Genomic DNA, 14,009 nt, shown 5'->3' with positions numbered 1-14,009 from the left:
ATAATTATAGGTACTCGATAAAGAGAAAAACACTTAATATCGCGTGATAAAATAGTAAAATATAATACTAATGGTTATTGGAATATTATATTTTGTAGTATTGTGTATAGTAGTTATAGGTCGCAAGCGAATAAGACAGCGAAAGTCGTCGCAGTGTCGCCGTAACCCGCGGACAACGGTTAAATTGTATCAATATATCTGTTGACGCCTTTGAAAACACGTAGTACGTATTACGAAACTTTTTTTTATGACGTCTTTCAGAGGGTGGAAAACTAAAGTGAGAAATTTCGCTAGAGAGATGGAGGATTTCGATAGCGTTTCGACTAGAAAAACATCACTCAACGCACATGTTTACCAGTGAATTTTATGTAGTATCGATGTCGTTATGATATATACGCCGTTTATTATGCTCATATAATATTACGTAAAAACTATCACATTTATAAAAAAAAATGACGAGACAAACGATTTTGGCTTGGGTTAGAAAATTGAATATTGAAAATCCAAATATTCTTAGGTTTTGATGTCTATATATGACGGCTGATGTGCGCCTTTTAAAACCATACAATTATTGTTTTTGTTACGTTTAGAGGTTATTTTTTTATGCGCATATTACATAATATTAGTATATAATACTTAATACTATTGATATGGCGGCTAAATAAAAATTTAACAAAAAGCGTCATGTTCGAAGAACAGGGGACATGATATAGTCTGCATAGGGATAATACCATTTCAAAATTCAAATGAACGATGCATTAATGCATTGATACATCACAGTTTACAAGAGTATACACGCTATATACAGCTATGCAATGCCGTATAACTACCGTGTGATGTTGTAACCGTTAGATATACCCCCACCCCATACACAGTTAGGTCATCAAGTCGTACACGATTGATTTTAAATTAAAATATATTAACGAAATCCGAAATCTGATAAAATGTAAACACTGCGACGAACATTGTGTGTTTCGGTATACATTAAAAAATATTATATGGTATGAGAACTCTATATTGACTTAGTCTTGATACGTTCGTGGTAATAATATTATTATTATTATTATAGTACCAATAAGGAAGTTATAGAAGGCACACTTGGTGATATGAGATTTATACACATTACTGTTATTATTTATTATTGACTGTTAAAATATAACTTAACCTATCTAACCGGTTAGAAAAGAAATAGATAGATATTCGCAAATACTAAAAAATGACACTATAATTTGTTATCTAAACAAAAAATAAGTTATTGATGGCAGTTAAACGTGCACAGGATGATTTGTAAAACAGTATATTCGTTCATCCTCTCTAATAACGCATTCATATTTTAATTTATGATTTTCAGAACTTTAAAGTATGCAACTAAATATACTTGATCGTATTTTCAAATACTTAGATTTTATCTATCAATACGATTTTATTTCTCGAATGAAAACTTCATTGTTTTACTTTAACCTGTTAAGAAGAGATAATTATTATTTTTATTTTTTAAATGTTGATAATTGTTCACCATAAATCATTATTAAACTATAGATTCTCCGTAATATTGATGTACCTAAATCAAATTTCGAACGATTAGTTTTTGAGCAATTTAGCTTCATGTGCTAAAGATATTAGGTAATATATATTTGGAAAATAAATCTAAGCTATTATAATTTGAAAACTTAAACATAAAACTATAAATGTATAATTTATGATTTATACCTAGTGCATTTTTATTTATGTATAATGTATTTATAATTTATATATGATTTAAAGGCATATTATTGTCTATTATTCTTTGTGTGTACATTTTAATAACTAAAAAACTACTCATTAGAATTTCGATTTATGTTTTATACACTGTGTTCAGTTATTCTAATAATCTGATGAATAGTCGTTGAATTATTAAAATATACATGCAAAGGATAAAAAAAGGTTTGAATCCCATGATTTTACGATAAATATAAAATATATATTATTATAAAACTAAAATAAATTATTAATTATAAGATACCGTTTTCAAATTATAATAGCTTTTACTTATCTATAAAATCCTTATAGAAACAAAGTGAAATAATTTAAAAACTACTTGTATGAATTTGTAGATTCATCGATATTGTCAAACGAATATTCTCCAGATTACTTATTATTCATAGTATTTACAGCGAAAAAGTATGGTTTCCAATTTGTGTCATGACACTTCTTAAAAAGTATCTAAAATCTGGGTAACTTAAAATGTGGTCTTTATTGGGTCCATTTAAAAAATAAAAATTTATGTGAACGTATGATCTCAGGGGAAAATCTAATTAAACCCTATCCATCAACTTTCCTACACATGATATAACATAACCAACAATAACGTTATACAAGCGAGTCGCGGGCGTGTTTTCGGGCACCTAATAAAACTTGTATTTATTAAGCGGTCAGTGCGGTGTAAGACGAGTGGTAACGTCGATCGCTGTATACAATATTACAGTTGACTTATTATTAATAACAATATCATAATAAATTGTTGTTGAAATAAGACGCCACCGGGAAGTCGAGCGTGGACGTGGAAGCCACGGCGGGTTTGCCAAATTCCGTCCAGCGACTTACCGCGGCGGTCGGCGGCTGATGGTATCCCATGGACGTAGCGGAAGTTGCGGCGGCGGTGCCGGTCGGTGGCTGTGTCGTCGGTGGATGTGGTGGCAGGGTCGGTGGCAGACGCAGTTTGCTCGGGTTAGCCGCAAATTCGTTGTGCGCGCCGTAAGCCACAGCGGCGGCAGACGGATTGAATCTATAATAATAACATTGTAATACACGTTCGGAGCAAGAACACCAGTAAATACTAACACACCCGAACATATTTCAAAAACACCGCAATAAATAATTAATTGTACTATATACGATATCGACATAATTTTATTTACACGTCATTACATTATACAGAGTGATTTATTCTGAGTAAGCTCGCTCAATTTTTCTTCCGTAATAATTAATTTACTCAAATTTTGTATTTTGTATTTTTTTTTTTTTAGTATACAATACCTATGCGATTTTTTCTACACCGTTTAAGAGGAGTTGTCCAATGGCTATTCAAACTCATTTTTTTATCAAATAAGAAAAATATTTTTTAGATTTTTACTAGAAATGATTTTTTTTTTTTATTTGTAAACGTTATATCTAAATTAAAATTCGAAACTTTTCAAAATTGTTTTACAAAAATATAAAATACATGTTATATTAGATTTATTAAAATTGTTTATTTTTACCAATAATTTTAAGATGACGATAGAATAATATTATATAATTACTTAGTGTTTTAAATCACCCATATAGGTACCTCCTAAACCCATTATGACCACTGTTATCCCTTATTATCCTTAATACTGTAGAAAATTAAATAACCTAAACTATAAGTTAGAATTTCTATTTCCATATCTACATTAATATTTTCAAAAAACTCATTTGATAATTGATGATTATAATTTACAGTAAAAAAGGATAACTTTCATATAAAAAATGAAGTTGGCATTGCCATAAATCACTGCTTCTTAGGGCTTAGATGGTTTAATATATTAAATTTAAGTATTTAAAAACATGGCTCATAAGTATACTGAAAAGTTCCAAGAATCAAAAATAATTAATAAAAATATTTAATTTTTAATGGAAAAATAGGGGTAAGCGCACTCGGTAAATCACCCTGTATAATACAATATACCCATTTTTTCATCCCCCTCTTTACCATTCCTTCCCGTCTGCAAAGTTTGTGTAAACAAATAATTAGTCAGGTTTATGTGACGTATACGGCTTGTAAATTTAAATTAATAAAAATAAAAGGAACTAACTAATGCAGTCATTTAAATAAAAAAAAATGATGTTTATATAAATATTACACCCATAAAAATCGTAGGACTATATAGTTTGACGGATTTTGGATTCATATTAACGAATTTATCACTTATATTAACCAAAACAATTTTAATATTTAAAGTCGAATTTTTGAAACTTAAAATTCAAATGGTGGAGAGAGAGGATATAAATTCTTAAAAATTTCAAGATATTATCAAAAATTTTTAAAAAGTTTCTTAAGAATTTCTATATTTCTATATTCTTAGGAGTTCGAGTATTTCCAGATGTCTAGGTTTGATTTACCAAGTGTTGAAAGTATTTTTTCAAAGAAAATATTATCAATGGGCATATATAAAAATGGTATGTTTACATTTTAACCTACCTACATTATAAACCTGTGATAATAATAGTTTTTAGAATATTAAAAATCACTGTGATTAAAACATAGAGCAATAAACCCGTTATCCGTCGATAAAGCAAAAACCATCTAACCTAAGTCATGCGCGATTCACACTCATTTATAATAATTTATGTATATTTTCTTATTGGATGGAAAAATTTAATAATTAAATAATACAGTATAGTTGCGTTCCAAATAACCACACGTGACATCACTATTAGCTACTTGACGTAAGGCCAAAATACAATTTATACAAAACTGTAAATTGCTTTCAAGCCTAAAGTTTATTATTAATAAATCAATCTTTTTTAATCACTAAAATGTACTTAAAAAATATCTTCAGGTTATATTCGCAAAATCGTAAAGTTCCTCATTTTAATTTCTAAAGATGAATCCTAAGACACCTATCCTTCTCTAAAATATTAATAAAAATATAAAATTTACAAATCATTTTAAATGTCTTTAAATTATAAAAACTTTCGTATTATAAATTTGTCTTTATTTTAAATGTTTATATCATACAATGGTTGTAACATACATTTTGAATTGCCCTATACTTGACCTTAACGTTTTTTTTATTGTCCAAAAACAATATCAAAAATATACTTTTAGTACAACTTCATGCTTAAATGTTGACTTTAAATCATATATATTAGATAATTAATACTCCATGTTAACACTCCACATAGTCTCCAAAATTCTAAGCGTTGTTATAGTAATGAAAGCATTATTTTTATTTTTATAAACTACCTTAGAGTCTAAATATAAAATGTACCTACTGCTATTTTATTATACTTTTTTGATTGGTAAGTACTTTTACTAAGGTACAACCACGATAATAATAATTTATTTTGAGCATTACGAATATTATGTATAACGCGAAATAAATTTTAAACAAAAACAGTTTGCGATAATAATAAAATTACTATTAATACATAAAATACCTATGCTTTGAGTTATATATTATAACATGTTAAAATAATATTATACACCCTTTGCATTTAGTCTCGCATAGAATATTGTTAAAGAATTTATTATAAAATGTTATCCAAATTCCATGCATAATGATTTAGATTTTTGGTTGTTCAAAATGTTATTATAATAGTACTGTGATACCGTATGGTTTATTCAAATTTAATGAAAAATGTTTGTGTACAGAATATTTTTAATTCGTTAGTAAGGATTTTGATAAAAGTTATAAAAATGTTCTAACATGTCTCCATATTGGTGAGCCGCGTTGGTCCGAGCGGTTTGCTGGTATTCGTCCCACGCTGATCCGTCGTAATAACCATTGTACTGAGCGCCAGGTTGAAGCCTCCAATCGGCTGTACCTGGAAAAAAAATAATAACCGTCAAAATACATTAATGCATAACGTAAATCGACACAACTATGACGTGTATTTTCGAAACGTAGCAACAAGGCGCATCGCGAAATCGACTAAAATCGCATCACGTGGCGCTATCTGTGCGCTCAAAAATCTAAAACACAAACTATCGTCAAACATCACTAGGTTACGTTATAAATATACGGCGATGTCCGTAACTACGACCTACATCCCTTATAATATTATTATTTGGTCCACTAGAGGGTAGAAGAATCCTAACTTTAAGTATGGTCTTGCGAACAACATATGCGAACATTTTCCATATGATTTATTGGTTGTAAAGCTTATGACTTATGACGGTAATAACAATACATCAATAATTACTATCTACAGTTTAAAACAGCGATTCTCGACCTGATTTTGGGCCTTCAATCTGATGTTAAATGGGTCGGAGAAATTATATTAGCCCGTTGAATATTATTTATAAAATAAAAGTCTCATGAAAAATTGGGTAAATATCTTAGGTCCCCCTTACACAGAGAATGAGGAACGCCGGTTTAAAATATAGGAGAGAATTTTATTCCATACACGTTTTTTAGATTTGTCACTATACCTATGACCTACACTAATCAATAGTATAAAAATATGGTGATTTAAAATATAATAATATGTTATGAGTCCAATAAATAAAGAAAACCAAAATTGATTGCGGGTAATGCCGATTGGTATTTTAATCATGGAATAGGATTAATTTCAACTAGTTTTTTCATAGGTACCCACATTTAAATCTTAAATTGTTGTACAGTAAATTATTATGTCGAACTTAAATATCTCGAACTACATTGAAATCCCCTTGAAACTACCATTAAACTTAATACCGTTTTGCTCTCAATAATTCGAAATAAAATTAATCGTTTTTTCTTATCTCGAATACACAAATAATATTTTAATTACGGAACAAAAAAATAAACAGTACAATCAGTATAGTGATTGCAATCCATGCGTTTGTAGTCGTCAATATTTATAGTCATTCGTATACAATAGAGTGAAATGGAAAATAAGCATAAATTAAATGTTCTTAAAACAATTAATTTTTACATTTTTACAAAAATAAAAGTAATGTTAAACAAACTTTAATGACCGATTTAAAAAAAAAAATGTATTCATTACCTACTGTAGTTTAGTGATCTGCATGTATTTTATTATTTTAAATATTCAAATTATGCATTATAAGCTTTCAAATTTATTATTTACCAATTTTTTCAATTTTTTTAAGAATTTTAACAAAACTCGATATCTCGAACTTTTTCCTAGTATAATATTAAAATAGAACTGTTTTTATTTTATTTAAAACAAAAATGAGTATCAATCATTTTTCACAAAGTACTATAAGTATTAAGTAGTATAACTATAATTATGTATTAAGTAGTATTAAATATTTGTAAATAAAAACGAAAAATAAATGTAGAAACTATGTATATGAGTATGATTATTAATCAATATACTGCATCACAATTTTTACAACATCCAAATATTATATTATAATAATATAGGTTAGAGAATTAGAAAAAACAAACACACAGAGTATAAAACTATGAACTCAATATCTTAAAAAATTTAAACACTTTTTATAGTAAGTAAATATATTAAACTCGTCTTGTGGTGATGTTTTGAAAATTTTCTTAATGAACCATATTATATACATACACGATGAAAATTAAGACGTGTTTATCAAAAATATAAGTATATTAAGTATACATTTTTAAGCGAAAATGGTTCAAATATGCAAATATACAACTTCAAATTTAACTTTAATAATATACAAAGTTATGTAATATGAGAAATTTGTATATAATTTAATCTCTTATATAGTTATGCATTTAACTATAAATTAAATTTATAAATTCCATTTTCCAGAAGTTTCTAGTTTTAACAATAATTTTATAATAATATATAAGGCCATTATTTAAATTCCAAGAACGTTACTTTAAATAAAAAAGTTGACCAACAAACACACTATTAAATATATAATTATGGTTTTGATATATCTAAATTAATTGATAGAATTTACCGTTATCAAAAACAGCATAACTATTATTAATAAATCACTGTTTGAAAATAATAAACAGTAGTTCTCTATTATATTTCAGTGGCTAACTAATCAGACATCTCAAGTCTAGACAACATTATCATACCTACCGTAATGATCTAAAAGTTAATACATTCCGATACGATATCTATATTTTCCTGATTTATTAGACGTCGTCGATGTATAAAAACGTATGTAAAATTGTAGTGTATTATTATATCGAAATTACCAGTGTAGGAAGGTGTGTTAAGGTTCTCAGAAAAATTGCTGCTGATTATGTTGTGCTGCACGTTGGAACTATTCTGTTTTCTCCATCTCGCTCTCCGATTGCTGAACCACACCTTGAACAAATTTAAAGGCCTTTTTAATATTCTGAGAACAGAAGTCGTATATAATTTTCTAGTAAATTTTAAAATAAAACAGTAAAAATTTGATTATCCAACCAAAGCAATGACAATATATAAATGCACTGCAGTGTGCGTTAAAATATATATTTTCGATATTAACTACGTCAATCATTCATACATATTAATGATTACGTCATATGACGACATAACGTTGTATTATATTAATCATCAAACGTGTAAGTACATAATATATTATATGTAGTCGAAATAGGTTTATTTCTATTCTAATAATAATAATAATCCGAAAAAAAATTTATACGGTTAGATATGCGCTTCACTTTTCAATTGTAAGCGTCTTGTTGTGTTCAGATATACCCAGCAGTCAGTCGGCTGACGATTTGAGATCGGATTATATTTTAAAAAATAGGTACCGTCACAAATATTATATTTTTACGACGAAACCAACATGACATTTAGTACATAATAATCGCTTTAACGTTTGTTTATAACCTGTTCACATAGAGCAGATTATTATAGTATATACATATGAAGTGGTATTCAACCTTATTGGACTCGTGACCCATTTTATTTATTATTTATTATGTGTGACTAACGAAAAAAATTTGTTTGAGTATTTACCAATGATTATTATGTTCAATATCGATTTTTTAATTAATTTATAATTATTTTTATCGTGTTTATTGCTTATATCATGTTTACTTCACACAGTTGAATGAAATCTATTTTTTAAACTAACTGTATACTGCAGTAAAACCTGATCAGATGATCAGATCTGTGTATATTTTTTAAATCAAAATTTATCACAAGTGGTTACAACCCGCTTATATTTACAAATATACACTCAAATTATTTGTAGTGGTCAGTAGTGCGGTGTATACGTTTCATTATTGTTTCATATTATGGTGTACATATAAGGGTAGCTAATAAGGTAGCTTTATTACTTGAACTCGAGGTTCCGGAAGTCCAAATTTCACGGCGAGAGTCTCACGGGCCGCTATGTCCGGATACTGGCAAGCCAAAAACGACCTTTCCAAACCTTCCAGTTGTTGGGCCGTGAACGCTGTCCTTCCTCTTCTCTGCTTTCTAGATATGACGATGCCCGGTTCCGACGGCACGTCCACGTCACCGGTTCTTCCTGTAAGACGATCAACCAACGTGTTTTATTATAATACATATTAAAATCAACATCGTAAAATGGTTAAATGTTAATTATTATGGGTATATTAAACTCGTATAATGCGAACGCCGAAAAAAAGTAGGTGCTCGGTATATTTTTATTATGTATAGATTGTGCGTGGCCAATGGAAAAAAACACGAATATTAGTATCTGTTTTTCCTAAACATATTTTTAGATTTTATTGATTAATCAGAAAAGTGTAAGATTTTTACTTTTGACGTCCCAGAGTATTTCTATCGGAAACCACCCCTAAAGTTAAAAATCGAATCATTTTTTTGTGTCAACAGATACAAAAAATCCACATTATTGTAAAATCAATAAATTCATCGAATTGCTCACAATAACAGAATCTAAAAATAAAAATGTATATAATTCATTAAAATCGGCTTATCGTATAATATTATTCCGCACAAATTAATGGTTATTTTCTTTCACGTCAAAACGTATAATACACATTTTTTTTTTTCAAATATTTGTGACTCTTTCTGTTCACCAACTAAACATAATATATTGCAGTATTACACACATCAACACAACAATATTGTATTTTATTAAAATATAATACATATATGTGTATAGGTACATCATGGACATAGAACCGGCATTGAATATACCTACGTCTAAATATTATGATCCGGACACAGCTTGTGCAAATATTTATCTTCCTTACGCGACTTATTATATTATATTATTATGTATAGGTACATCACAAGCCCTTAAGTAAACATATCCGCAGAAAACCTATTTATCGTGGGTATATGCGGCTTATTATTATTATTTTTTTTTTTAACTCGTGGTTTTTTTACATTATAGTTGCGAGGAAGACGCCGAATAAATCGAAACAAATAACGCGCGTGTACCCATATGTACCTATATACATTTGTATAAATATATATATATAATATTATGTTACGCGCGATGTTTCATTATTTTCGACTACTGAAGACGATGTGCATATTATTGCGAGGGGGAGGACGGCGGCGAAACGGACCGTGTGAATTCGACCGCTCGCCAACAGGTTGCACCTTCGTATTATTATACTGCTCAGTACGTGTAATGGTATAACACATTATTATTATTATTATTATAGACATCCGTCGTGCCAGCCGGTGGTCCTTTTCGACTCCGTTGATGTTTCGTATAATGCACGATGTGAATGACATATATTCAACGCGAATATATTATATTAGTATTATATTATATATGCACTCAGATCTCTCATTGAAGAACGTATAGAACTATAATATGTGTCATATTATGCCCGCAATGAATGAATATTATTATATATTCGACATATGTTATTTACAGTGAGTATCATATAATATATATATATATATATATATATATACATATATGACAACGTAAACGCCTGTACTACTGTGGTTGGCGGCGGTGGAGTAATAAAATGTGATTTCAACCACCGGGAAATAATATAATATTGTTTATAATATTATACCGCAGACCGAAAGGGGAAAATATACATACAGGTATTTTTATATAAAAATCGCGTTTTATCGGAAAGCAATAAAAATAATAAAAACAGTCCTTTTTAGAAAAAATCTAAAAAAATCAGGAAACGTCCGATGTTCACCGGTAGTGTAAAGTGTTAGTATACCTATATACGAGCATAATACCAGACATAATATGATTGTTGTGCAAGTCTGATAAAACGATATTTATTCTTTGCTTTGTGTGTACAAAAAACGATAAAAAACGAAAAAACGACGACGGTATACGCGTTTCGCTATATTTTATGTTTACATGCCGCCCCAACAGTTAAAAAATAAAAAAAGATAATCTTTCTGCGGCATGGTTGGTTGTACATATTATATTCGTGATAAATTGTGTACACATATTATAGTTTTATTGTATTTTACATTTCTGCATGCAATTTTATTTACCAAAAACCTTCACGTGTCAATATACGGATTTCCTTTCGAGACTAATAAATTGCAGTGCAGGTATTGTTGCCCATATTATGTGTATAATATTTAACTCTGTGCATAGATGTTTACTGAGCCCGGTTTGTTTGTTTATGCGGTATTATACAATATGTATTATAGTCGAATAATAATTTAATACTGTGCAGTTTTGAACAAAACTAAACTATATGATTCACTAATGATTAAATATAGGTAATATACATATAAAGACTATATAAATTTAAAAATTATACATTATTTTATAATTTAAAATTGATGATGATGAATTTCAACAATAAATCATTAGTGTAACATTTATTGACTTTGATAGATAATTGAAATATATTTTTTTTATTCCTGATGTATTATTGTCTTTATTTTATTTAAAAATAAATTCGATTTGACAAAAATCAAAATAGGTCGACTCAATCAAATTATTTTTGTCTTATATTTACTAATTATTATAAAATAAGTTTATCAAATTATAACCATAAGAATATGACATTGAAAGTATATTATATTATTATACATTTACAAATACAATTAATATATATTTTTAATGAGACACAAAGATTTTAAATTATAGGTATAATACTTATTAAAATATTAACTTTAACCAACGGCTAATCAAAGATTATTGTTTCATCCAATACTGATGGCTATATAGTCTAGACGAATTACGTGTAATGAGTTCGCAATGAATGACAGGCAACCATATACTTTTTAATTCGTTTGTTATTTAAATTTCAAATTCCGGATATCTTATCGATAAAAAACGGAGATTTAAAAAAGTTAACACGATGACATGTGAGGAGCTTATGATGTATTTAATAGTGGGCATGTATTTTGTGGTTTAATAATTTATAATTGTTTTTAAAAACATAGTTATATTTTGTATTTAGGAATAATTCATCCCGCGATTAGTGCGTACATTATTGGTACACAATATGGTCAAATAAATCCTATATATTTTTATTAAAATTAATCAAAACTATGGCATCTCCCCGAACTGCAGAATACTGATAGATTCTACAGTTTTAGAATATTGTATATGAACAATTTAAATCACAATCATATTTTAGACTGTTCCGATAGTCGATAAAAATGCTTTTGCCCCGCTACATCTATATACTGTGTGATATATTTCATATAATAAATCGATATGTTAACATTTTCGATTAGCTGGTGTATAGCTCTGGGTAGACGAGTTCTGAGTACCTGAACATAATTGGCGAGTGTGGAATACCCATTAAAGTTCAAACCCTTCTTGTGATATTTAAAATATAAAGCCTAAGATCAGGTTATCCACAGCTGCGGGTAATCGATGAAGGCTATTAAATAAATAGCTTGTACTCAATTAATGTAAGACCATCAAACTTATAAATGTTAAGTAAACTTTGATGTATAGTATTAAAAAAAATATTATCTAAAATGGCTATTATTTTATTTTCATATGCATAAAATATCAATAAACAATCATACTAATTTAAGATTTTAAGATGAAAATGTAAGTATATATGGATGTATGAACAGATCAATCAGTCTTGTTTTTTTTTTTTTTAATTTAATTTAATTATATTTTACATTCCTACAATCCTGTTCTATATTTTTCAAAATATAATCATTATTCATTACCTATAATATAATTCCCATCATTCTATAATAGGTATAATTTGAAAATAAAAATATTTTAATATTATTATACAAATATGACGTATTTAAATTAGTAACAAATTAAAACGTGAAATGTATATGCTTTTACATTAAAAATAGATATTATTTAAACAACGACATAGTAGCTTAAAAATACATTTTCATACAATAATATCTAATTATTATTTCTTAGTTTTGGTCAATACTTGGAGGTATTGATTGTAATATTATTATAATACTATCTCCTATATTCGATAATTTGTGAAAAATTGTGCTACAAAGCAAATAGTCTTAAGCTCGGCCAAATCCACAATTCTAATTCAGGCTGTTAATACATATGTTAGTAAATTGTTTTCAACATAAAAGGCGATAAATCACATAAACATTGTTTTAACGTATTGAACAATTCCATATAGACTCTAGAACAAGTACATTACCCAATAAATATTTTTAAAATTTTAAAATGTTTGCAATACTTATATTATATTATGTAATAAGCAGATTACTGTTTTCGTCATATAAAATTATTGCAGCATCTATCAAATTATTCTATACTAGTGTAAATGGCAAATCAATTAATACAGTAGATTCTCATTATATCGAATCTCAAGGGAGACAGGAAAAAGTTCGAGATATCGAGTTTTATTAAAGTTCTTGAAAAAAATGGTAAATAATTCGAATGCTTAAAATGCATAATTTGAATACACAAAGAGTAATACCTAATATATACAAATAAACTACAATAATGAATAAATTATTTTTTTTTTGAATTCTGTCATTAGAGTTTGTTTAATATTAGGTACTTTTGCTTTTGTAAGAAGGTAAAAATTAATTGTAAGGACATTTAATTTATGCTTATTTTCCATTTTACTATATAGTATACGAATGACTGCAAATATTGTCTACAAACACATGAAATCACAATCACTATGTGCTGATTAATTGTTTGTTCTTACCGTAATAAAAATATTGTTTGTGTACTCAAGATAACGAAAAACGATTAATTTTATTTCAATGTATCGAAAGCAAAACGGTATAAATGTAATGGTAGTTTCAAGGGGCTTTCAATGTAGTTCGAGATAGCGACCATTCGACATAATAAGAATTTCCTGTATATTTTAAATTTTTTATAACATCAATACATTATATTTATTATTTATAATATTGTATTTGATAATTATTATGTGAAGCAATATTACGACCTGTAATATTGTACATACTACAATTCCCCCAATTGATATCGCAGGTCATATTAT

At 27.9% G+C, this 14,009-nt stretch overlaps 1 protein-coding gene across 1 annotated transcript in view; it reads right to left on the bottom strand.

Moving 5' to 3' along the window:
• Nucleotides 1-2,067: 2,067 nt before the first annotated feature.
• The window catches only part of LOC113560972 (protein gooseberry-neuro-like), a 36,616-nt gene continuing 24,674 nt past the window's right edge, over nucleotides 2,068-14,009 (bottom strand). Inside the window, exons 4-7 of the mRNA XM_026967121.1 lie at nucleotides 8,943-9,136; nucleotides 7,863-7,974; nucleotides 5,433-5,550; nucleotides 2,068-2,764 (exon numbers count right to left, since the gene is read on the bottom strand). Of these exons, the coding sequence (XP_026822922.1) occupies nucleotides 2,488-2,764; nucleotides 5,433-5,550; nucleotides 7,863-7,974; nucleotides 8,943-9,136 (701 nt within the window). The 3' untranslated portion in view covers nucleotides 2,068-2,487. The remainder of the gene's footprint in view (nucleotides 2,765-5,432; nucleotides 5,551-7,862; nucleotides 7,975-8,942; nucleotides 9,137-14,009) is intronic.

This window comes from Rhopalosiphum maidis, chromosome 4, assembly GCF_003676215.2.
Source record: "Rhopalosiphum maidis isolate BTI-1 chromosome 4, ASM367621v3, whole genome shotgun sequence".
NCBI classification, from domain to species: Eukaryota; Metazoa; Arthropoda; class Insecta; order Hemiptera; family Aphididae; genus Rhopalosiphum; species Rhopalosiphum maidis.
Note: the sequence above shows the minus strand (reverse complement) of the source record. Positions and strands in the feature narration are given on the sequence as shown.